Source organism: Alternaria ethzedia (assembly GCF_023757985.1).
Source record: "Alternaria ethzedia strain BMP 0044 chromosome Unknown scaffold_3, whole genome shotgun sequence".
Taxonomy (NCBI): Eukaryota; Fungi; Ascomycota; class Dothideomycetes; order Pleosporales; family Pleosporaceae; genus Alternaria; species Alternaria ethzedia.
The window spans coordinates 896,412-917,949 of NW_026056196.1; the positions used below are offsets into that span (position 1 = coordinate 896,412).

General features: G+C 53.4%; 11 protein-coding genes across 11 annotated transcripts; 4 read left to right on the forward strand and 7 right to left on the reverse strand.

Annotated features, from left to right (window-relative positions):
• Positions 1-939: 939 nt before the first annotated feature.
• J4E87_001798 (uncharacterized protein) lies at positions 940-2,789 on the reverse strand (the record flags this gene model as incomplete). Its single annotated transcript, XM_049373439.1, has 3 exons — positions 940-1,260; positions 1,315-2,681; positions 2,744-2,789. The coding sequence occupies 3 exons, from the start codon at positions 2,787-2,789 to the stop codon at positions 940-942; spliced, it is 1,734 nt and encodes a 577-aa protein (XP_049236809.1).
• Positions 2,790-4,390: 1,601 nt separating this feature from the next.
• On the forward strand, positions 4,391-5,134 carry J4E87_001799 (uncharacterized protein; the record flags this gene model as incomplete). Its single annotated transcript, XM_049373440.1, has 2 exons — positions 4,391-4,741; positions 4,796-5,134. The coding sequence occupies 2 exons, from the start codon at positions 4,391-4,393 to the stop codon at positions 5,132-5,134; spliced, it is 690 nt and encodes a 229-aa protein (XP_049236810.1).
• A 659-nt stretch (positions 5,135-5,793) lies between these two features.
• Positions 5,794-6,573, forward strand: J4E87_001800 (uncharacterized protein; the record flags this gene model as incomplete). Its single annotated transcript, XM_049373441.1, has 1 exon — positions 5,794-6,573. One exon carries the CDS (start codon positions 5,794-5,796, stop codon positions 6,571-6,573), a length of 780 nt encoding a protein of 259 aa, XP_049236811.1.
• Positions 6,574-7,035: 462 nt separating this feature from the next.
• On the reverse strand, positions 7,036-9,075 carry J4E87_001801 (uncharacterized protein; the record flags this gene model as incomplete). Its single annotated transcript, XM_049373442.1, has 1 exon — positions 7,036-9,075. The coding sequence occupies one exon, from the start codon at positions 9,073-9,075 to the stop codon at positions 7,036-7,038; it is 2,040 nt and encodes a 679-aa protein (XP_049236812.1).
• A 1,013-nt stretch (positions 9,076-10,088) lies between these two features.
• J4E87_001802 (uncharacterized protein) lies at positions 10,089-11,140 on the reverse strand (the record flags this gene model as incomplete). Its single annotated transcript, XM_049373443.1, has 2 exons — positions 10,089-10,782; positions 11,133-11,140. 2 exons carry the CDS (start codon positions 11,138-11,140, stop codon positions 10,089-10,091), a joined length of 702 nt encoding a protein of 233 aa, XP_049236813.1.
• A 257-nt stretch (positions 11,141-11,397) lies between these two features.
• On the reverse strand, positions 11,398-12,306 carry J4E87_001803 (uncharacterized protein; the record flags this gene model as incomplete). The annotated part of the gene is made up of 3 exons (XM_049373444.1): positions 11,398-11,464; positions 11,515-11,912; positions 11,962-12,306. The coding sequence occupies 3 exons, from the start codon at positions 12,304-12,306 to the stop codon at positions 11,398-11,400; spliced, it is 810 nt and encodes a 269-aa protein (XP_049236814.1).
• A 1,728-nt stretch (positions 12,307-14,034) lies between these two features.
• Positions 14,035-14,987, reverse strand: J4E87_001804 (uncharacterized protein; the record flags this gene model as incomplete). Its single annotated transcript, XM_049373445.1, has 2 exons — positions 14,035-14,210; positions 14,231-14,987. The coding sequence occupies 2 exons, from the start codon at positions 14,985-14,987 to the stop codon at positions 14,035-14,037; spliced, it is 933 nt and encodes a 310-aa protein (XP_049236815.1).
• Positions 14,988-15,079: 92 nt separating this feature from the next.
• Positions 15,080-15,386, reverse strand: J4E87_001805 (uncharacterized protein; the record flags this gene model as incomplete). Its single annotated transcript, XM_049373446.1, has 2 exons — positions 15,080-15,339; positions 15,380-15,386. 2 exons carry the CDS (start codon positions 15,384-15,386, stop codon positions 15,080-15,082), a joined length of 267 nt encoding a protein of 88 aa, XP_049236816.1.
• Positions 15,387-16,543: 1,157 nt separating this feature from the next.
• On the reverse strand, positions 16,544-16,834 carry J4E87_001806 (uncharacterized protein; the record flags this gene model as incomplete). Its single annotated transcript, XM_049373447.1, has 1 exon — positions 16,544-16,834. The coding sequence occupies one exon, from the start codon at positions 16,832-16,834 to the stop codon at positions 16,544-16,546; it is 291 nt and encodes a 96-aa protein (XP_049236817.1).
• Positions 16,835-17,187: 353 nt separating this feature from the next.
• J4E87_001807 (uncharacterized protein) lies at positions 17,188-17,716 on the forward strand (the record flags this gene model as incomplete). The annotated part of the gene is made up of 3 exons (XM_049373448.1): positions 17,188-17,226; positions 17,281-17,404; positions 17,466-17,716. The coding sequence occupies 3 exons, from the start codon at positions 17,188-17,190 to the stop codon at positions 17,714-17,716; spliced, it is 414 nt and encodes a 137-aa protein (XP_049236818.1).
• Positions 17,717-19,752: 2,036 nt separating this feature from the next.
• Positions 19,753-20,829, forward strand: J4E87_001808 (uncharacterized protein; the record flags this gene model as incomplete). The annotated part of the gene is made up of 1 exon (XM_049373449.1): positions 19,753-20,829. The coding sequence occupies one exon, from the start codon at positions 19,753-19,755 to the stop codon at positions 20,827-20,829; it is 1,077 nt and encodes a 358-aa protein (XP_049236819.1).
• Between the last annotated feature and the right edge of the window lie 709 nt (positions 20,830-21,538).

Consider the following 21,538-nt stretch of genomic DNA (forward strand, 5'->3'; position numbering starts at 1 on the left):
GCGCGGGTCGGGCTCAGCAGCAAGCCAGCGCAACAATGCTGACAGCGCTATCGTCAATCGGAAGAGCACAGATGCTGGAGTACTGGTTGTAGCGTACGTCGGTCCAATCATTGCCTCCACGTGAGGCTTGGCGGGCTGGTGTGTCGAATTAGACGGTGTGGAAGATAGGAGAGTCAGCTCAGCCCTGAGATCCGTAGACGGGCCGCTAGCGGTGCAGGCGTCCAGCGTCGAGTCTGTGGCGGAGGTGCCTCGCCAGCTAGCCTCTTCGTAAGACGAAGTCATCGCTGCAGCTGTTGAAACGCATCTTTTTTGTCTTGCATTGGTAGAGGTGCGGCAGTAACACTCGTACGCAGCCCACGATCACCCGCCCGCAGCCGCTCAGCTCGGCGTTCTGCGTTGCCCCTACAGCCCTTTTGCATCCACAACCTCTTTTCGGCAACTATCAAACCTCACCAAGCCGGCGTTGCGCAGATATCACTTCCTCTTCGCTCCCGGTCTTACACGCCCCACTCATCCTCAGAAGCTCACAACACTGGGCCGAACGTGGTACCCGGTGATCCAGAGGTGCATGCTCATGCACCTCACGCCCCATCTCCAACAGCTCGCCTGATGTGCTTACATGAGGCCCGCTATTTGCAGACGGGAGGAACCGCAAATACAGCCATTCTGACCCCCATTCAGTAAACATACCGAGCTTGCCTCACCCATGGAATAATCTCACAGATCGTCATGTGTCCTCTGACTTGGAAAACGTTGTTTGCCTTTAGTTACCGCAACAGTCACAACAGATGCTCAAAGAATATTGATATTGTATTGGCTGAAACCACAACCAGCAAACGATTTCTAGATCTGCCATTTGAACGCCGCGCTGATAGACAAGGTTCGAGGGGCCTAAGCCATGCAAGTATGCTGTAAAATGCAACAGGTACGATGAAGTCTTCACTTCCGTATCAGACCAGTCCGTTCATTCGCGCCCTCGCCAATCTCCTCCTCTTCATCTTCGTCTTCGCTATCATCTTCGCTCCACCCTTCGGCTTCCAGTCCATCGCCACGAATACCGAAGCTTAAAAGGAAACCGAGGAGTGCGATACCAGCGAAAATGCCAAAAGGCAGGGCTTCACCTTTGGGCTTCAACTTGGTAGCTGCTGTGAAAAGCGAACCTGACACGAAGGGTCCGGCAGCGCGACCAGCAGCAGAGAGCGTCTGAGCGAGGCCATTCAGCGTACCGAGCACGTTGTGATTGGGTGCGGAGTTAGTGATCTGCATAATGTCAGCATCCGTAGAGCGCGTCATGTTGGAATTAGAGTAACTTACCATAAGGAGTGCAGCTGTCAGGCCACCGACACCTGCAATCGTTTTGATAACCAGCACAACGCCGAGCTCAAACCACAACCAACCAGCACCCGTACCAATGCCCTTGTATCCGTTGCTCTCTTTGTAGCCCACAAACGGCATGAGACCGAAGGCTGCAATGAACAGCCCTAAGCTGACTCTGTACCCCATCTTGTTGCCCATCTTGTCTCGAAGCCTGCCAAATATGCCCACCTGGAACAGTATCGTTATAGCGCCTGCGAATGACAGAGATAGTCCGACAGCCTCAGGCTTCAGCCCGCGTCCGGTAGGTGGTTGCTCTTCCGCGAAGATCGGATACAGAGAATTGTAGGAGATGTTAGCGAGCTGGAATATGAAGTACGTTATGAGAAGCAGGACTGTGTCCCGGTTCAAGATCTCCTTCCGTGTAAGTTCGTCGCCGCTACTGTGTGGGAATAGTGTAGGCGCAGATTCTTCAGAGGCGTCGGATGCGTCGTCCTCGTCTACATCGTCCACACCACCGTGTGAGTTGTGGGTTTTGTGATTGCCTAGGAGGCGTCGTACGTAGGTAGGTCGCGTGGAGCTCGAGAACTGCCACATCCATGAGAACAAGTTGCCCAGTCTCTTTCCGAGAGGTGGCAGATTCTTGGCTTCTTCCAAACTCTCCTCCAAGAAGAGCATACACACTATCAGGTCTATCGCGAGGACGAGGGCCGAAAAGAGGTTCGGGAGGAGGTACGGGTAGGGATTCGACTGGCTCTTGTTGAACGGGTTCTGATAAAGCACCAAGAGTCCTCCTACGATCGGTCCCGTTATGCCACCGATACCGTAGACGACGGGCAGATAGGTAAATGCGCGCGATTGGTTGCTTCGATCCGTAATCTCGCCCAAACACGTCGACACAACGCCAGAGTTTCCATTGACCAAGCCCATCAGGGCCTGCACGAGTATAGCTTGCCATAGCTCCCTGCAGAAGCCAAAGGCCAGAAAACAGCACATGGTCAAAAATGTGCCCGTGATTATTACCGGCTTTCGTCCGATCTTATCCGACAGCCAGCCCCAAAAGAAATTTGTTGTGAATTGTGCCAACGCGAAAGACGACGCGATGAGTCCGACGTATAGACCTGTCTGTCCATCCTTGACAGCGGAAAACGATTTCGTCATCTCAGGCAGATAAGGGCCTATTGAGTTGAGCGCCGTTTGCTCAGCGAGAGCTATGACAGCTAGCACGATGAGCTGCTTCGTCGGTAGGGGCTTTTCATGGTGGGTATGGCTGCCGTCTTCGGATCGGTTGCCATCTTGACCGGACGGGGCGTCAGATGGTGGTCGGCCGCGGGATTTAGGGGGGATAGTTGGGAAGGTCGTGTAATCTACATGGGGATGTACCAGTCAGTATATGTCTCCTATCTATTCCGTATAGGATGTTACCTACGAAGCGTTGACCTGCGCGCATCAAGGCCTGGCCGGGTTGATGGCATCGTCGCGGAATGTACTACCTCTGTGAGGCCGAATTGCTATAACAAGCTTTCGCATGCATTGGGGCGCAGGGCTGTTGCTGGTTATGTCGACACTAACGCGCAAGGCTACACAAGTATGTCAGATAACTCTATGGAGGCGCGATTTGATGATGGGGTTCTCGAATGCAGGAGGCTGAAAGATGCGGTTTGCTGTGCAGATTTCAAGCTGGGATCACGCGCGGCTCAAGCTACGTCATTATCGCAGGAACCCGCTGGCTTGGCGCGAGATCTACACCCTCGATGCTGTCTCTCGATCACGTATCTGACTAATCAATGTTTCCTTCACATCTTCTCTTCATGTCGACCCCGTCTTTTGATTAGGCAGGTCCGATTGAAATACGTTGCGCTGTTTGCGACAACCCGCTGGCCTACCCAACGACTTCGCAAACACAGATCCCAGGACGCGTTTTCATCTCGGTGCACATCAAGCCATGTTCGCATGATGCGAACGGGCCAGGTGAAGCTTGGGAAGTGCGACAGGCACAGTGTGCATGCCGGTCGGCAGAGGAGGCTGGCGAATCCAGACACAGGACCCGGGTGCGATCGATAGAGCCGGTCCGCGAAAAGAAATATAGAATCATTCTGAGCGCGACTACTTGGGACCGCGCTAGACGCACATCGACATTGCTGGCCCAACGGACTCTAGCTGCATGCATGCATCGCGGCACCTACTCGATCATCTGGCAGGCGCGTTGCGGACAGGCACATGATATATCCAAAGACCTGGGAGCGGCTTTCTTGGCATGCTGCGATACCAGAAATCCATGATACCCCACATTCCTGATTAATTATCGAAAGGGCTGACCGCTCATCCTCAATCTATTACGCCCTGGCGGCTCGCCAAAGCTATTGGACACCTCGCGAACACTGAAAGCTGACTGGCAATTCAAGTCATCGGTGGATGTGGACTGTCAAGATGATCACCAGTCGCTTAAACCAGTGGAGTTGAAATCTTCGCAACTCGCTCATATCTTCTCAAACATTGGATGCCTTACGAAGTTGTTCGTTCTCGACATCGGAGGTGTGTGATCTTCGCATCCGCCTGATCCTCCCGTACCTCAATCACTGCTCGGCGAGTTTTATGAGCGCATTAGAACCAATACAACTATGCGACTTAGATTACACTGCAGCAGAAGTGCTGGCTCCGTGCATCCATGTGGAAATTTCGGCTTTAAGATGTTCAACGAACTTAGGAGTATAAAAAGTCTAGTGAATTCCTCATAGAAACGTCGAATAGTCAGAAAACCCAGTTTAGAGCCGCAGGTACACCGCGGTCTTTGTTTGAAGGCCTCTCTTCTACTTGGGTCTCCACTTGGTTGCCCCTTCACATCTCCTCCTACTTCTGACTTGCTACTTCTCGCCCACTCTCTTCTGCACCTCAGTATCTTCTCAACTACAAATTTCCAAACATGCGATACTCAACCCTACTCCCGACTTTGTTAGCCATCGGCTCAACTCTCGCAAGACCAACCCAACCCGAGATCGCCAACACCACAACCCTTCCCATTCACTTCGGTCTACTCATATTCCCACACTTCCAAGCTCTCGACATCTTCGGCCCCATGGACGTCCTTAACTCGCTCTTCATGTACTACCGAAACACATCCATTGTGCCGCAGTTTACAGTCTTCAGCAAGACCATGGATCCGGTGACGTCGGCCATGACGGATGGAGGATTTGGTCAGGAAATTTTGCCCACTATGACATTTTCTGATTATTTGGTGAGTTATGATGGTCGTGTAGAAATGAATACGACTAATCGGAAGAAGAACAAGCAATACGAAAATGGTAGTGGCGAGATGCCTTCTACGCCAGACAAGGGCGCAATCGATGTCCTCTTCGTCCCTGGCGGAGGAGGGACTCGTAGAGACATGACTGAGGAGATTAACTTCGTCAAAGCCACATACCCAAACGTGTGTACCCATCCTCTGACTGTCCCTTCCAATCACTAACAAGCTACCCCACAGCTCAAATACATCGTCTCCGTCTGCACCGGCGCCACACTCCTTTCGCGCGCAGGTATCCTCGACGGCCGCAAGGCAACCACGAACAAGGCTGCTTGGCCCTGGGCTACATCGACCGGTCCCAACGTAGACTGGGTGCCGACTGCGCGTTGGGTCGAAGATGGCAACATTATCTCGACCAGTGGAGTTTCTGCAGGTATCGACGGAACGTATGCGTTTGTTAGTCGCGTGTATGGGGAGGAGGTTGCGCATTTCTTGAGTTTGGCGTTGGAGTACAACCGTGAGCTGGATGCGCATCATGATCCTTTTGGCAAGGTTTGGGATGTTCCGGGTGCTACTTAGATTAAGGTGTGTCGTAGGATGAGTAGAGTGAGAAACCGATAGGAACTGGTGGTGTATGGGGATATCCAATAGGATAGCCCAATCTCACTGCATCTGCGCCTGCATTATCGTGCGTCTGCACAGCCGGCTGACCGGTAGCCTTTCAAGGTTCTCTACAGTCGCAATTTACTCTCTATTTTCTCTTCTGTTCTTCCCACATACTTGACGCTTATTTTCCAATGGAGTCGTCTCTACAACTCCCAGATCACACATGTCTTCCTTTCCGTGGCGTAGAGAACGACGATAAAGCCTTTCGACCATTAAACCCCGAATCTAGAGAGATACGATGCGTTATCCTGTTGCCTGGATCTGGAGCCGACCCTATCGCATGCGAATTAGTGTATACCAGCATTGATAAAGATAATAACACCCGCGTTGAGTACGTTGCGCTATCGTACTGTTGGGGGAACGTCGAAGATACCGTGGAAATCTCGTTGCAAGGCCCGACGACGAACTCGTCCGATACGGGTGAGGAGCCCATCATCGTGCCCTTCCGAATCACGTGACACCTCCACTCTGCACTTACTGCCTTGCGTAACGAGAGACGACAGTGTTTCTGGATAGACGCGTTGTGCATCAACCAGCAAGACCCTCGTGAGAAGACGCATCAGGTTCTGTTCATGGGCAACATCTATTCGTCGGCTGAGTCAGTTTTGGTGTGGCTAGGCCCAGAAGATGAATACAGCCGCTACCTGCTGAGAGCGTGGAGAGCACATCTACAGCCTCTAGTCTACAGTTATAGCAGTAAAACGCTAGTCGACAAGATTTACGAAGAATTGTGTAAGAGCACACACACTTTGTGGACTGATTTGGAGCAAGACGAGGCACTCAGCGAACTTGCGCTCGACCTTGGTGAAGAGAGATTGGATGAGACGGCTTCACCCGACCGGTACAAACAAGCACTATGGATTAGCTTCGACGGGCTCTTCAGTCGACCATGGTGGAGCCGAATTTGGGTTGTGCAGGAGGTCTATCTGGCTCCTATGGATGAAGAAGGCGGTCGCAAGCTCGAGTTCCGAATTGGAGACCATGTTTTATACTGGAAGGAAATAATGCTGATAAACATGACACTGCTTCATATCATCAGACTACCGGATAACTACAACCCTGCTACACTGCCTTCCTGGGATGAGATCTGGAATCGCTGGAAATTTCTCATCTTCATGGGCGAGGCATACGGGCAATTCTCGTTGAGTGAACTACTCAAGCTGACGAGTAAATTTCACGCTTCAGATCCCCGGGATAAACTCTTCGCCCTGCTTCTCATGGCTACAGACACCAAAGATCGCTTCCGGCAAGAGCCTCTTATCAATCCAGACTACACCAAACCAGCAAAAGCTGTCTTCGATGACCTCATAACATTTTGGGAGCTAAACCTTCTAGCGCAAGTTCCACTTTGACGAGGGAGGGGCCGTGTACCTTTATGACTGGTGTGATTAGGATGGCAGTCTGCACGAATCTTCCCTATGCAGATACAGGTTTGTTGTCACATAAGCATTCTCAAGCATGTACTTACCTATAAATCTGCTTCAGACATGTGGACTTACAGTGTAATGATATCTAGAATGGACATGACGTCTCGATATACCAGGGATGTTAGTGAGACGGACAACGATGGTCAGCTTAGTATCCTAATGTCAGTCATTTGCACACAAGCGGGTAGCATACCATCACCATAGCCGACTTCGGGCGTTCTATTTCCAAAATTCGCATTAATGACAACATTCTAATGTACAGCTTCAGGAGCTTACTGACCTTTCATACTCCCGGTGGCACCATCCGGACAACCGTTCGTTAGCCACCAATGACCCTTCCTGATGTTGGCGATATGACTGTGGATTTGGGAACCGAGCATCCAAGGTCTACTGCAGGCGAACACCAGCAGTACCCTTCTTCTTCGCCTGATCATCAAACGCATTCCCCAACCCACCACCACCACTCCTACTAGCCTCAAGCGAACTCTCAGCCATCTTCTTCTTCTCAGCAGCAACCTTATCAAGTTGCTTCTTCGTCTTCGTGTTTCCACTACCCTTGCCGTGGAACTGGTGACTGAGCTGCTTGAAGGCTTCTTTCTGGTTCATGTGGCGGCCGTGTTCGTCAACATACTTGAGCTCAATGTTGGGCGTGTACTCCTTGTTAAAGAGCTCAGCGAGACGGCGACTCTCGACCATCTCGGCGCTCGTGTTGTTTTTGCGGGCCCATTCTTCGCGCTCGCGCGGCGTCATGTTGTTCCAGCGGGCGGAACCTCGTTCGCGCTCACGGGCGATCTTGCGTTGGCGCTCGGCGTCATCTTCGGCCTTTTTCTTGTCGGCAATGAACTTTTGGCGGTCGCGGTACATCGCGTTCTTGTCGGAGGCGTCGGATTCTGTGACCAGACCTCGTTGCTTGAGCAGGGCGAGAGTGGCACCCATACCTTGGTCGACAGTCTTCTCTGCCTCGAGACCTGTCTCAGTAATGTCGGTGGAGCGAGCGCGCGAGATGCTGCGGTTTCGGGCCTCTTCTGCTTCGGCTGCTTCAGCGTAGGATTGGCCCATTTCGACATCGCCGTCTTCATCAGCGACGGGCATATCGCCCATGGACTTCGTGCCCTCCGAGATGTGGCTGGACTTTCTACGCTTCCGGCGGGCTTCCTCCTCGTCGGCATCGCCTGCAGCACCTAGATTTTGTACGAACTCGGTTGTTTCGTCAATAACAAGGCCGCCATCACCATCTTCTGTGGATTCCATAACGTCTGGCTGGGGTGTTGATGCGTCTTCACGTAATTGCCGTGCAAGATCTTCCGGTCGCATCTTCTTGCGCTTCTTGAGGGCCTTTTGGCGCTGTGCTGCAAGATTCGCTTGAAGGTCGTCGTCATCCACAAACGACTCGTCGAACACCTTCTTCTTCTTCTGTTGTGGTGCGGAGGATTCACCACCGTCAATGTCCATGTCGTCGCCAGCTGCAGTGTCTTCCGCAGGCATGGCAAGCATTTCCTCATCATCTTCGACGCGTTCTCGCTTGGATTTCTTGCCCTTCTTCTTCTTAGGCTTCTTCATCTTGACTTCCGACACGTCCATGTAATCGTTAGTGGGCGCGTCCTCTTTGAGTATGTCTAGACTGATCGCGACCTTCTTTGGTCTTGAAGAACCTGCGACTTCAGCCTGCACGTCTTCAACAGTTCGGCCCTTCCCGTCCAATGTGAACGCATTGCGCTTCTTGCCCTCAATCTCCTCGTCGTACTGTGCAAGTATCGACTTCTGGCCTCCCTCGTCCATATCGTTGGGGTCGTATGCGCGCTTTCGCTTCTTCGAATCGAGTCGCTCTTGTAGTCGCTCCTTTTCTCTGAGTTCAACCGCCTCTAGCTCGTCATCGTCTTCCCCGTCGACTGCAGTGTCTTTGAGAACAAGGATCTGATCTTCATCGTCGAACTGGTCGACCTCGTGTCCAACTTTGACACCAGCAAGGTCCTTGTCGGTATATTGCATGGCCTCGAGTGCCTGACGCTCGCGCTCTTCGAGCTCCTTGCGCATCTGCTCCTCCTTGGCGATCTTCTTCTGGCGCTTCTTGCTGCTCTTCAGCCAGGCCAGGTCATCGTCGACGTCTGCTTCGTCCGCCAGCCCCTTGCCCTCAAGCTTTGCAAAGCGCGCCGCCTTTTCGCGCTCCTTCTTGATCGCCGCGGCGCGTTCTTCACGTCTTATCTTGGCCAGTCGCGCTTCTTCCAACTTCTTCCAGTTGTCCGAAGCGGCGGCCTGGCGCGTGTCGATGGTGCTCGCAGGCTCTTCGTCCGAGTCGTCGCCATTTTGCGCCGCCTTGAAATCGAGGCCGGGGGCTGCGGGTGCTGCAGGCGTGCTTCCACCGGGGAGAGCAGAGAGACCCATAGACAGACGAATCTTGTTCGCCTCATCGATGGATAGGTCCGCCATGGCTGATGCGGTCGTGATGTCCTGTCGCAACGCAGAGGTTTATGGTCCTGGAAGGAAGGTTGTGACGGCGCCGGAAGTTCGGGATCTTCAATACACTTTCGAGCAGTGTACAGAAGTGGTGGTCGCAAAGAGTGAAAGCACACTTGATATTCCCCAAAGGTGAAGTTCGGTGATGAGTGCCTACTCGTGACCTGCGGGCAACATCGCACCTCCGCCCACACATTTCCCGCCAAGCCGCTACCCACTAGCGCGCCGGCGTTCAGCCGAGCGACATAAAAAAAGTTGCGCGCCCTCACCCATCGAGTTCTCACCACAACGCCCTGTGTCAACGTCTCCTGTCCACGTCCTTTCGGGGAGCCGTGTGATGGTTGAGATGTTGACAGTTCGTCCATCATGGAGCCTTCTTCCTCAATAGAACGCTTCGGACGACAGGCAGCGCAGAGCAACTTTGGCAGCTTCCGGCAGCCTGAGCTCACCGTTCACGCGGTTCGAGCTCGGTGTATGGTTGTCTGTCAGGCAGACTGATTCCGTTTCCCTTTTGCTAGGCCGTTGGCCACTGATGCTTGGGACTAACCCAGTCGGCTACATGCCATCTTCATGAGTGATGCTTTGCGATTGCGCAGCTTTGCGCTGGTTGATCGTGAAGTCTGATAACTTTCCATGCGACTAGCTGGAAAAGCGCAACGGACGCGTTTACGCGTTTTGGAGGAATTGCATAATGCGCGAAGTCATGTGAATGCGCTTGATGTGCGAAACATGCCTAGACGCATACGTAAGAATGAAAGCCGTCCTCTGAGTAGAAGCCGCTGCCTCATGCATCAACGAGCACCAACATGTCAAAATCATTGGGCACATGGTCTCGTATTGATGTCGTGAGTATGCCATACAATATACATATGTTACAAAATCTCAGCCCGAAGCCGCTAGATTGCAGTCCAAATGCTGATAGAAGACCACATAGCCTCCTCGTGGTTCTCATGTCAATCCTTGGTGACTTCTCCCAGACCACACACTTAGTTCGCAGCCGGTGCCTCACCCCTCGCCAACTTGAGCAGCTCAGCCTCTCTCCGCTCCTTCAGCAACTTCTCTCTGACCAGCACTCTATCCGCCTCCGACCTCTCCTTGAACTCCTCAATCTCCTTCATCTCAGCGAGCTCCTCCTCCGTTGCCTTGATTTCTACTGCGCCTATCTTCTCCACCAGTGCCTCCAAGATCTCGCTTTCCGACTGATCTCTCATGTCAATCGAGAACGTGGGTTTCGAGGTATCGGGTACGAGCGTATTGCGCGGGTTTGGTGTGGCGGACGGTGGTGAAGCGTCTGATTGTTGCGTTGTGGGAGAGTTTGTGGAGCCAGCCGATGGCTGTGTTTTGGTTGCTGTGAAGATGTGTAGGAGCGAGGGACCGTCGGGGTCGTTGTGTCGCGCAACTTCCATTGGGATGGATGGGTTACGGTATTTCATCCGGGGCAGCATATTGCGCCAGAATTTCCTGTTCGTAGAGTAAGCGCTCGATCTTGTCATTGCGTACAATTGCCAGCTCTCAAACATGGCGACTGATTTGGCATCATATTCCTTGCCGTCATCGGGTACTTGTAACAGAGCAATGCCAACATACCTTGCCCCTCTATGTCCTCCGTAGAGTTTTGTGTTGAATTCCATGCTAATCTTCGACACCTCTTTGGGCAGTATGAGCGCGCCTGGTCCACATCTTATCCATAATAACTGTCATAGACATGATTGTCAGCATTGTTACATCTCCGGTATCTTGAGCAGGTCGGGTGCGATTGTAGGCTTCGACGTTTTCGGAGGTGTCTGCGGAGGTGGATCTTACGTACGTGCTGTGGTGCTTGTTAGTCTTGCCGAACGAGTAGACATGCTCTCGGAGATTAGCTACTTGCCTCGCGTAGCTTGCGCATGCGCTTCAATATGTGCACCATGGTTGCTGTGATGTGATATTGGACTGGGGCTGCGGAGTTCGAGAGATTCTCGGGCATTGCCCGTAGCGCGATCTTGTCTTGGCAGCCCTGCAGATGAGATGCATCAACTGTTCACTCAAACAAGAACATTCTGTATAGATAGTAGTATAAGTGAGCATTGCAATGATTGAACGCCTTCCCAGGTATCTGAGCTACATTATTCTTCCACTAAACATATCCAAATCTCCATCCCCATTTGCCGAGTATTTCCACGAGCCAGTCCAGAACATGTCCAATTCCAAGACTTTATTCGCATCGCTCTTTTGGGTATTATCTGAGATCGCGCACAATGCTTGTCACGTTCCTGTTGTGCGACTCTAGTCCACAGGAAGCAGGAGTGTAGGCGTTTACCGAGCAGGTTGTGCGGCGGCGGCACGCGTCTCTGCGGGAGTTGGTCCTGCCATGCGCTTGCTCCTGTAATTGTAATTAGCATGTGTATTTCATCTTAGAGTAGTTCGGCTTACATGAACGACCTGCTGAGGAAGGAGATGATGATCATGGGCATCCACGAGGGCATCTTGGAGAATCCCCAGGTGACGTATGCGTAAGGAATGGCAAGGTTGTACAGCTGGAGAGCACCGTTGAAGGGGTGGAAGGGACCCTCGTATGGGGTGACCTGCTCAATCTCGTTGTCGACGATGAGCTTCTTGAAGGTCTCGGTGGTGGTGCTGGTGCGGTTCAAGGGCTTGTAGCGAACGACGGGGACGGGCGCGGACTGGTCAGCCATGGGCTTGGGGATCTGGAAGTAGTAGAGCGCCGGTGCGCCGACAGACCATGCGTTGCAGAGGAGAGGCTCGGTTTCGCAGTCAAGGTACGCAAACTTGGGCGCATCAGGCTTCGCAGCCATGATTGGGAGAGAAGCCTGGTTGATGTTAGTGTCGGTCATATGCATGTTCGCATGCTATACGTACGTTCCATGCCTTGGTTGCGTTGCCACACAGGCCAAAGCAGGTAGTGTTGCCGCCGGTGGTGAAGATGAGCCAGTCCTGCGTGGTAGGAGGGCTGGCGGTAGCATCAACAGTAAGCGTCTCTTTCCAGTTCTCCAGAGTAATTGGGTACTGGATGGCGGCAGCGGCGTTGGAGGCCACCTTGCTCGTTGCGGTGTCGACTGGCGCCGAAGGCATGGAGGGGATGGATGCGGACACGGCAGCCGTCGCCTTGTTGAAGAAGCCCTTCACCTTGTCAAGGAGAGGCACCTGCTCCTCGGCGACAGCGAGCGCCGGGAGAGCGAGAACGAGACCTGATGAGAAGCGCATGTTGATTGTGTGTGGGGGGAGGTGTGGTGTTGAACTGCGAAAGCTGCGGGTGGTATGCTTGCGCTCTTCTGCCTGATGATGCCACAGGGTCCAATTGGAGCGACGTTGAAGTAATGTGGGGGATGCAGCTCAACGTCAGAGGCAACCACTAACAAGCGTGAAGGAGCGGTAGAAATGTAGATACAATTGTCGCGCGAAGATCGCAAGGAAGTTCCCAGGTCGAGATAGCTAATAATATGAGGAATAGGGATGAGGACTAATAACCCGGCTCTTCTGCTCGAGCTTGGCAGTCCAGAGCTCTGCCGCGAAATTGGGAAGCCTGGGCCAACCGTTCGTCAACAGCCTTCACCATCACGGACCTGGTGCGTACGCGTTCACTCTTCACCAACCGGACGCGTTACAATGCACACATCCGCGAAAAATTGGACCAAATGACCTATGACGCGAGGATCTAATTGGACAAACATACATCAACAGTCTCTCACGGGTCTGCCTACACGGATATCCATTCCCAGCATTCCATCTCACCTCATCTCGTTCCATCCCGTCGTCATCATTTCCTAGTAGGCCCATCAAAGCTCCAGTCTGGTTGCGCAATGTGTGCCGCCAAAGTAAAGATGAGATCCTCCCCACTCTCTGACCTCGAAAGCCGTTGGAAAGGAGCTTCTATTGGCACGTCAGTACAGTCCTATGCAGCTCTAGGGATATGTCGACATACTCTCATCCTGCAGCTTCCGCGACACATTGGCACTCATCGACGTCCTAGAGCCTGCTGTTAGTAAGCTATTGCCAGAACCCCCTGAGGTCCCCGTCGTAGAAGGGTCAATACCTTGGCCCAATTTCCTCGCTAGTTCCTCTCTGAACGCCCTGTTAGGTTCTGGTCGATCATCGGCTTCTGATTTCGCGGAGTAAGCGGTACTCCATCCACTAGCTCCTGACACTGGCAGACGGTTACCAGCGTCCCTGACTTGAGCTCGCTCGTGCTCTTCTACCTCGCGACTGTGTGCTGTTTCTTCGTACAATACCTTACCCGCTCTCGGGTTACTGCTGTCATTTTTCTCTTCAGCTGCCACACTACGTAGTTTGCGTGGGCCAAGGATATCGCCAAATATGGCGGCCATATTGGGTGGACCTGCTGAGCGTGGTGGAGGGGGTCCAGGTGGAGGAGGTGGTCTTGCTGCTGGTGGAGGCGGAGGAGGAGGTGGAACTGGAGGAGGAGGTGGTGGAGGCGGTGGTGGAATTGGGGGAGATGCCGTTTGCTGGGGAGTTGACATCGGGATGCTTTGTAAGAACTCGGGTGAGAAACGATTTGGTGGCGAAGGAGCGCGTATTGGATGCGACATAATTGGTGACGACGACCCTGAAGAACCCTCTGTTACATCCGAAGAAGGAGGTGTATCTGCGTATGAAGGTATAACAGGAGAAGGAGGCGTATCCGGGTATGGAGGTATAACAGGAGAAGGAATGCTCTCTGGATATTGAGCGACCATGCTTGGAGAAGGAACGCGCTCTGGATATTGAACAGCCATAATAGGAGAAGGAACGCTCTCGGGATATTGAGCTGCCATAACAGGGGAAGGGTGTGTGCCCAGGTGCGGCACTTCATCATCAGCGGGCTGTTCATCATCCCCTCCATGCTCCAGATGATCATGGTCTCCATAATTTCCATATCTGTCTGGCATCGGCCAGTATGGAGCTTGGTCGTAGAAGTCTGCTGCTGCACCATGTTCAGACGCCGGAGGCTGGGCCGGTGGCACATACCGGTCGTGCGCTACTGGAGCAATTGGGGGTGTACGATTGGGAGGAGTATTGGACCGGATAGGTCTGCTCGGCCGTCTTGGAGCCGGTGGAGGAGGATATTTCGGAGCAGTAGGGGCCTGAGAATTGCGAGCCACCGGAGTTGACTGGGGAATGTAAGTTCCACTAGGTGCAGGAGGCTGGACACGAACCTTGGGAATCGGCGAGCTAAGGTTCTTCTTCCTGTCTTCCTCTTGCCTTCGCTTCTCGGCCTGCCTTCGTTCCTCATCCTGCCTTCGCTTCTCGTCTTGCCTCCGCTTCTCATCCTGCCTTCGCTTCTCATCCTGCCAGTGCTTCTCCTCCTGCCTTTGTTCCTCAATTTGCTTTCGCTTCTCATCCTGCCTTTGTCTCTCACGAAGCTCGTCTTGTTCACGGCGAGGAGTCCCACTAGCCGTAGGGGGCTGAACACGAATCTCAGGAATCGGCGAGCTACGATTCTTCTTGCTGTCTTCCTCATGTTGTCGTTTCTCACGATGTTCGTGTTCAAGTCGTTTCTCGTATTCACGGCGGCGCTCGTCTTGTTCATGACGATGGCGTTCCTTTGCTTCCTTTTCAGCAGCCTTTTGTTTCGATTCATCGCCCCGCGTCTTTTCAGGCTTCCGTTCGGTCCATCTGACACGCTCTGGTTCGCTCTTTCGTATTTTCTCCCTCTCTCTCCTTGCGCCTTCCCTTGGTCTGTCACTATAATCCTTCGCATCCGTCTTCATCTTCTCCCTCTCTTTCCTTTCCCCTTCTCGGAGTCTGTCACTGTAACCCTTCGCATCCGTCTTCTTCTTCCACATCCCATCAAGGACGTTCTCCAACGCACCTTTGGTACGGTGGCCGGCTTCATGCTCGGCTTTGATGTGCCTATAGGTGGCCATGAAGTGATCCCCAAGACCCATGGCAATGCCGCCTTTGCTTTTGTACTCGGGCAAGCTACCGAACGGTGTGCCATCTGGTCCTTTCTGCTGCCTTGTTGGAGATTGCGATGCGCCTATGCGACCTGGACGATGATCCGATTGTTTGGTACGTGAGCGGTCACGCTGATGTGAGCTCCGGTGCCCGCCAGACTTTCGACGATGAGATTGATGGGGTGTACGAGATCTTTTACGTTCTGTACGGTGTGCTTCCTTGCGTCCACGAGATCGCGATTGGGGACGAGGCTCAGGTGCCAAATCTTCCCATGAAGTTTGATAACCGCTGCCGCCACTTCCTGGCCGATCTCCGGCTCCAGGCAATGGAGCGTCTGTCCTCCTATGGCCATCATGCAAAGTATCTGCTGGTCCTGCACCACCGGTCATCTGATACTCAGAGTCATTGTTGTGAGGGGGCTCGGTGACTGGGTCGCGAATGTCTCTGCTCCGGTCACGTCGGTGAGATCTGGGGCTTCTGTCCCGTGAGCTGTGACGGTGTCTTCCACGCTCTTCATCCCTTGATCCAGAACGGTGACGACGGTGTCGATGTCTACCACTGGATCCATGACCGTGTTCATCACCGCGCCTGTGCCTACGATGCCTCCTATGCCCATCCTTCCCACTTTCGTCCATACCACCTCCCTTCCTATGTCTCCTGTGCTTCCCTTCTTCTTTCCCTTTCCCCTTCCCCTTCTCTTCTGCTGCCTTCTCTTCTTTGTAACTGCGATACAACTTCACACCCTCAACCACAGCTTCGATGACCAGTTTGGCACCGCTTTTCTCGTGACGTTCAGAAACCAGGTCTTGGACTTTTCCTTGAACTTGCTTGCGGTACGCGTCGTCGTCAGGCATTGGTAGTGCTCAGGTTGCGCGTGCGGATACATAGTCGGAAGGGACTAAGTTGGGTTATGAAGGAAAAGCATGTGAAGCGGAAGGGTTGTGAATGTGATGATCATGGGCTTAAGTGGCAGCGAGCGGACGCCGCTGCTGGGAATGTGGTTTGGGTTATGGAATGGAGTGCTGGGCTAGCAAACGCGGTGAATGTGTGAAGATGATGTGGCGTGAACATGCAATGAACGAACGTGGTTCTGTCATGAATGGAAGTGCAAATGCGAACGAGACCGAGGTCCATTAGCCAGCATTCAGGATAAACACACCGATGCTCGATCTGCGGAGTAAGGGAATCGAAAGCGCTGAAGAATTGAGAAAGGGGTAGAGTTGATCTTATTAGAATTACGATATTGAAGCAGAAGTGGACTTCCCAGAGCTTAGCTCGTCGATTTCTGCTCGAATGTATTGTTGTGTCGTTCTCAGCAGGCGCGTCATCGCAGGCATCGCAGTCGTCGTGCTAGGAGTGTTTAAAAAGACACTCCAGGTCCGCATGTTGGCCAAGTCCGAATGCCAAAACGCCGTCGGTATGCAGCCCATATCCATGTCCCTCAAGCCGTCTATGCTCCTTCTTCCCATCAAGATCATCCTCGTCCCGGATTCCACAGTATTACCACCCCCCATTCCAATGTCCGTCTATCTTCCTATGCGTGCACTTACTCCTTCTTCTTCGCTTCGCCCTTCTTCACCCTGACGCCCTTGCCTCTGAAGTCATTTGCGTCTAACGCATCTGTCTTTCCCAAGCCAAGGTCTTCAGCCTCCTTCTCTAGTTGTTGCTTCTGCTTCTTTGCGGCCGCGTTGAGCAGGTATGGTCGGATGAGGAGGTATGCACCGACGATGGCGATGATACGGACCCAGCGCTGGGCGGTCATCTCTTCGAATGACTTGATCGAGTTGTTGACCAGACGGTCCTTCCACTCGACCACGTTGTCAAGTACGTAGTCCATCTTGGGTTCGTGATGTGTGTATTCGCGATTGTAGTTTTGTTGCGCAGTAGTGTGAAGGAGCGACGTCCGGGTGCGATTACGGCTTCGTTGGAGGGTGACGCGAGAGAAGTGTTCGGTGACTTTTGCGATAGACTGATGCGTGTGGAATTGTGCGTGAAAGGCGATGTTGGCGAGGAAGTAATTGCGCGCAAGAACAATAAATCACTCAAGCGTGGACCCCCAGGCGGCAGAACCCTGGGCGGTGACTTTCTCCCCGGTCATCACCGAGGCCCCGCTATTGGCCCGCGTTAGGCGCGTCGCGTCACTCGTCTGGCCGGCAATTACACGCGATTGAAGTACAACCACGAGGCGACATGGCGTCCAACGATGATGCCAAAGCAGAGCGCGAAGAGGTAGAGAATTTATTGTTTCAATTGACGATGAGGTCGAGCTGACAATATGCACAGCGGCTCAAGTCAGCCCTCTGGTACTCAATCGGCCAGTTCGTTGACGAGAAGACGTTGGAGAACGACCTGAATGCAACACCTCAGTTCATCGGCGCGCTTACTGAGCTTGTATATACTCAAATCGGTACGAACTACCTCGAGTCCTCAGATACCGCTTAGACTACAGGGTGCTAACGCCATCACAGCAAACACAGCCCGCGACCTCGAAGTCTTCTCCAAACACGCCGGGCGCAATACGATCAATACAGACGACGTACTGCTACTTGGGAGACGAAATGAACAACTGCAAGGCTTGCTGGAGAAGGAGCTTGAGGATATCAGAACAGCCGAGGGCAGGCGGGCAGACGGACAGCCAGTTGCTCGCGCACAGCCAGCCGCGGCAGGGAAGAAGCGAGGTAGGCCTGCCGGTACTGGCAAGGGCAAGGCAAAAGCCTGAATATATTCGTGGAAGTATGTATGGACATGCCTGAATGGTCATTGCGCTCGGAGTTTTGGAGTTGTGGTATGATACCCTCGAGCACGCCTAGTGAAGGCATGCTCTGCACGTACATCTCGTGTAAACAATTATGATTGGACATTTTACGAGCCAACAACCAAACTTACAATAGTCATGCTCAACTACTGACTTTGTCTGTGGTTGCGACTACTCGGTGCGGCCAGTATGACACCCCAAGGCTAGCTAGCCCCTGCATCCGAGGGAAAGCGCCGGTACGCCAATCGATCGTCAGCACGCTGCGCCTTCCAAACCCATCCTCCACAGGCTTCTTCTCACCACCACTGCATTCGTCGAGATGTGTTATTCAGCCGTGGAAACGATACATACGCGCACGAAAGCGATGAAACGTTTGCTAATGATTCTTTTCGTAGGCTAATTGCAATAGATCATTGTTTGTGGATGCCACGCTGTTCATCAGAAGCAGTGCCTTTATCTGCAGAGCTTGCCTTCACCAGCTCCAACATACAGCTCTACGTTCCTTTCGTATATCGCTCCTCATACGCCCCAAAACGCCAATTTTGGTTCAGCACCAAGAGGTGGCGCCTCAAACAACCCCTACCATCAAGCCACGCATGAGTCGCCTTCTTCGATCCCGCGTTACAGCAAAGCAGCTTCAAAGGAGATGGAGGAAGCCCGGGTCAAGCCCGACTACCAGGACACAAACCACCCCCACTTTGCGCAGTCTTTAGGACCGGGTTTCCCAACCTCACTGCCTGCACGGAATCGAATGCCGCGAAAATGCATCCTTGTGCCGTGGGTACTTTTCGCCATTTTCTTCCTCATAACGCTGTGGTTCACTTCGATCTTAGCTGGCGCACGGTTCCTGTCTATCATCTATCCGACATTGCCAGTTTCTACGGTACAGGAGATTCATATCTACGTCAATGGAGAAGTACTTCAAGGGAGCGTCTCTGTCTCTACTAGAACTCTCGCATTACCCACAGACACTGTTACCTCCACTGCAGGAGCAAGCCCAACGGCACCAACATCCGAACCAGTACCTGACACGGGCAAGGAAATGGACGGTCTTTCTACGGTGCTTGAAGGACGTACCATACCAGCGCCTACAGGTTTCATCTTCAAAAGACGAGACCCATGAGGAAGACATTTTCTCCGACTGAGGTGCTGCCCCACTCCAGGCGCCGGAGCAGCGCGTCATGAAGTGCAGCCTCATCAAAGGTAGTGAACTGTAGATTGCTTTTGCAATGAAAGTCGTTCACCTGATTCATACGCACTCTCAAGCACATGTCACTCTATTTCTTTCAAACCACCGACTACTGCATCAACGCAGCCTTGTGAAATTTCTCCGGGTATCACAGAACCCGTCAGCTGCGTCTACGAGCTTCGGCAACAAGAACACCGAAGTTTTCATGTTCATCGCGACTCGCTGCAGGATCGTGTTCCCAGTGAACCGCTCTCGCAGTGTTTTGAAACATGCGGCTGCACAGTTGAAACGGATTCGCTAACCCAAAGTAGCGAGACTGGAAACGCTCGCTTCCCAGCTTCTCCACCACCATGCCCACCCAATCTCGGATGGTGCCTGTCGCATAAACAAGCATCGCGGACAACGCCCAAAAAGGGCAGACTAGCACTTCATCTAGATGTACTGCTGGCGTGTCGCCTCTTGGCATCTGTCAAGGCGATGTCGTTCCCGTTGCCAGTGGCTGGGATAGCGTGAACGGGTGTCATGGAGGATTCCAGGCGGTTTGTCCTGATCTCCGGGACTATTAATCTCATGCCAGGCGCCTAAGACAGGGAATAGATCTGCGTGGGGTGAGTACAAAAGCTGCCGTCGTCCTGACTTCTCCAACTCATCATTCCATCAGGCCAGTCCTTTCTTGCACAACACTCGTTCCGGTTTTTGCCAACTTCATTCTTTACACTACATTCATTTCGTGATCAGGCATCACTAGCATATCTTTGCATATCCAGTCACTGTACATATCACACCGACGACACAACTTTGAAACTTCAAGATGTTCACCAAGGCCGTTTTCACCAGCGCTCTCCTCTCCGCCGTCTCGGCTCACCAGAACCTTCACCAGCTCTGGGTCAATGATGTTACCCCCGGTTACCAGGTCGGCATCCGGATGCCACCTTCCAACAGCCCCGTCACCGACGTAACCAGCGACGACATCGTTTGCAACGTTGGCGGCTCCAAGGTCCCCTCCGGTGTCGAGACCGTTGCTGCCGCTGAGGGTGACACAATCAAGGTCCAATGGGACCAGTCCGGCCACCCAGGTCCTATCACCCACATGCTCTACGGACCCGTCGACGATGCTGCCCAGGCTACCGGTATCGGTGCCGGATGGTTCAAGATTGACGAGCTCGACCAAGTCGACGGCAAGTGGGCCAACGAGATCATGGGGGCGAACAACATGACCCACGAGTTCGCTCTCCCCACCGGTCTTGCCAGCGGCGAGTACTTGCTCCGTTCGGAGATGCTGGCACTTCACAGCGCCCAGACCGTCGGCGGTGCTCAGTTCTACATTGGCTGCATGCAGCTCAAGATCACTGGTACCGGCAGCGAGGGCTCATGCACACCTACCATTGAGCTCCCCGGCGCCTACAAGGCTGAGGACAAGAACATCTACATCCCCGACATCTACAACGGCTTCGACGCGACCACCTACAAGGCTCCTGGCGGCGCCGTTGCTTCCTGCGGAGGTGCCGGTGGTGCTAAGCCATCCTCTCCTGCTGCCAACTCGACCGTCCCTGTCTCTTCCCCCGCCGCCGCCGCCTCTTCTGTCGCCGCCTCTTCTGTCGTCGTTGCCGAGACCAGCGCCGCCGCTCTCCCTACCCTCGCTCCTGCCCGCCCCTCGATGAACGCTACCATCCCCAGCGCTGCCCCCGAGGCCCCTACCACCTTCGCTACTCTCGTCAAGCCGTCTGCCGGTATCGCTGCCCCCACCGGTGCTGTTCCCTCTGGAACTGCTGGTGCCGCTAAGCTCTGGTACCAGTGCGGTGGCCAGGGATGGACTGGCCCAACTGCCTGCGAGGGCACTGCCAAGTGCGTCAAGCAGAACGACTTCTACTCCCAGTGCCTCGCCTAAGGGAGAGGTTCTGAGACAAGAGATGGCTATGAGATTAATCGGGAGAAGGAGATGAGCTGGAAACTTTGATTGGAGATACCTTCTTGATGTTCATGTATATACCTTGACTTTGCAATTCTACTTCACATTACTTATTGTTCAAACCCTTTTCTGAAGCATGCGTGACGTAGACCCCCCATGGCACGGATTTGCTGACGTGAAGCAGAGATGGCGGGCTGAGACGCGGCCGTTGCACAAGAGGAAGGAGCGTCATCGACAGGTGGCTGGCCAGGAAGGAACAAAGGAGGCTTCCTTCTTGTTCGAGAACGTCGGACGTCCGGCCCCTGAGTGACGTCTTGCCGTGTGCTGATTCTTTTGCAGTCGTGGACGATCAGGTCGAAAACCAAAAATAGTGCCGAATGCCTGTCGCGTGTGGGAGACGGTGCAAGTCTCGATTCGCAGGGCGGGCGGAGAACGAACAAGCGGCGGCGTTAGTGCATGTTTCAGATTAACCTTATGTATGGCAGGCCATGGTGGGCTGTTTGTACCACCACGGCGCGCCTTGTGAACAGCTGGCCTGGCGGTGCGGCTGCATATGCACAGCAGCCAGGCATGAAGGGGGCGACGTCATGCAGCGTGTCAGAGTCTGAACTGTCACGGACTTCGTCTTCCATGGGCGGCCGTTGTTGGTGACGGACGGGGGTGGAGGTGTCGCTGTGGCTCCTCAGTG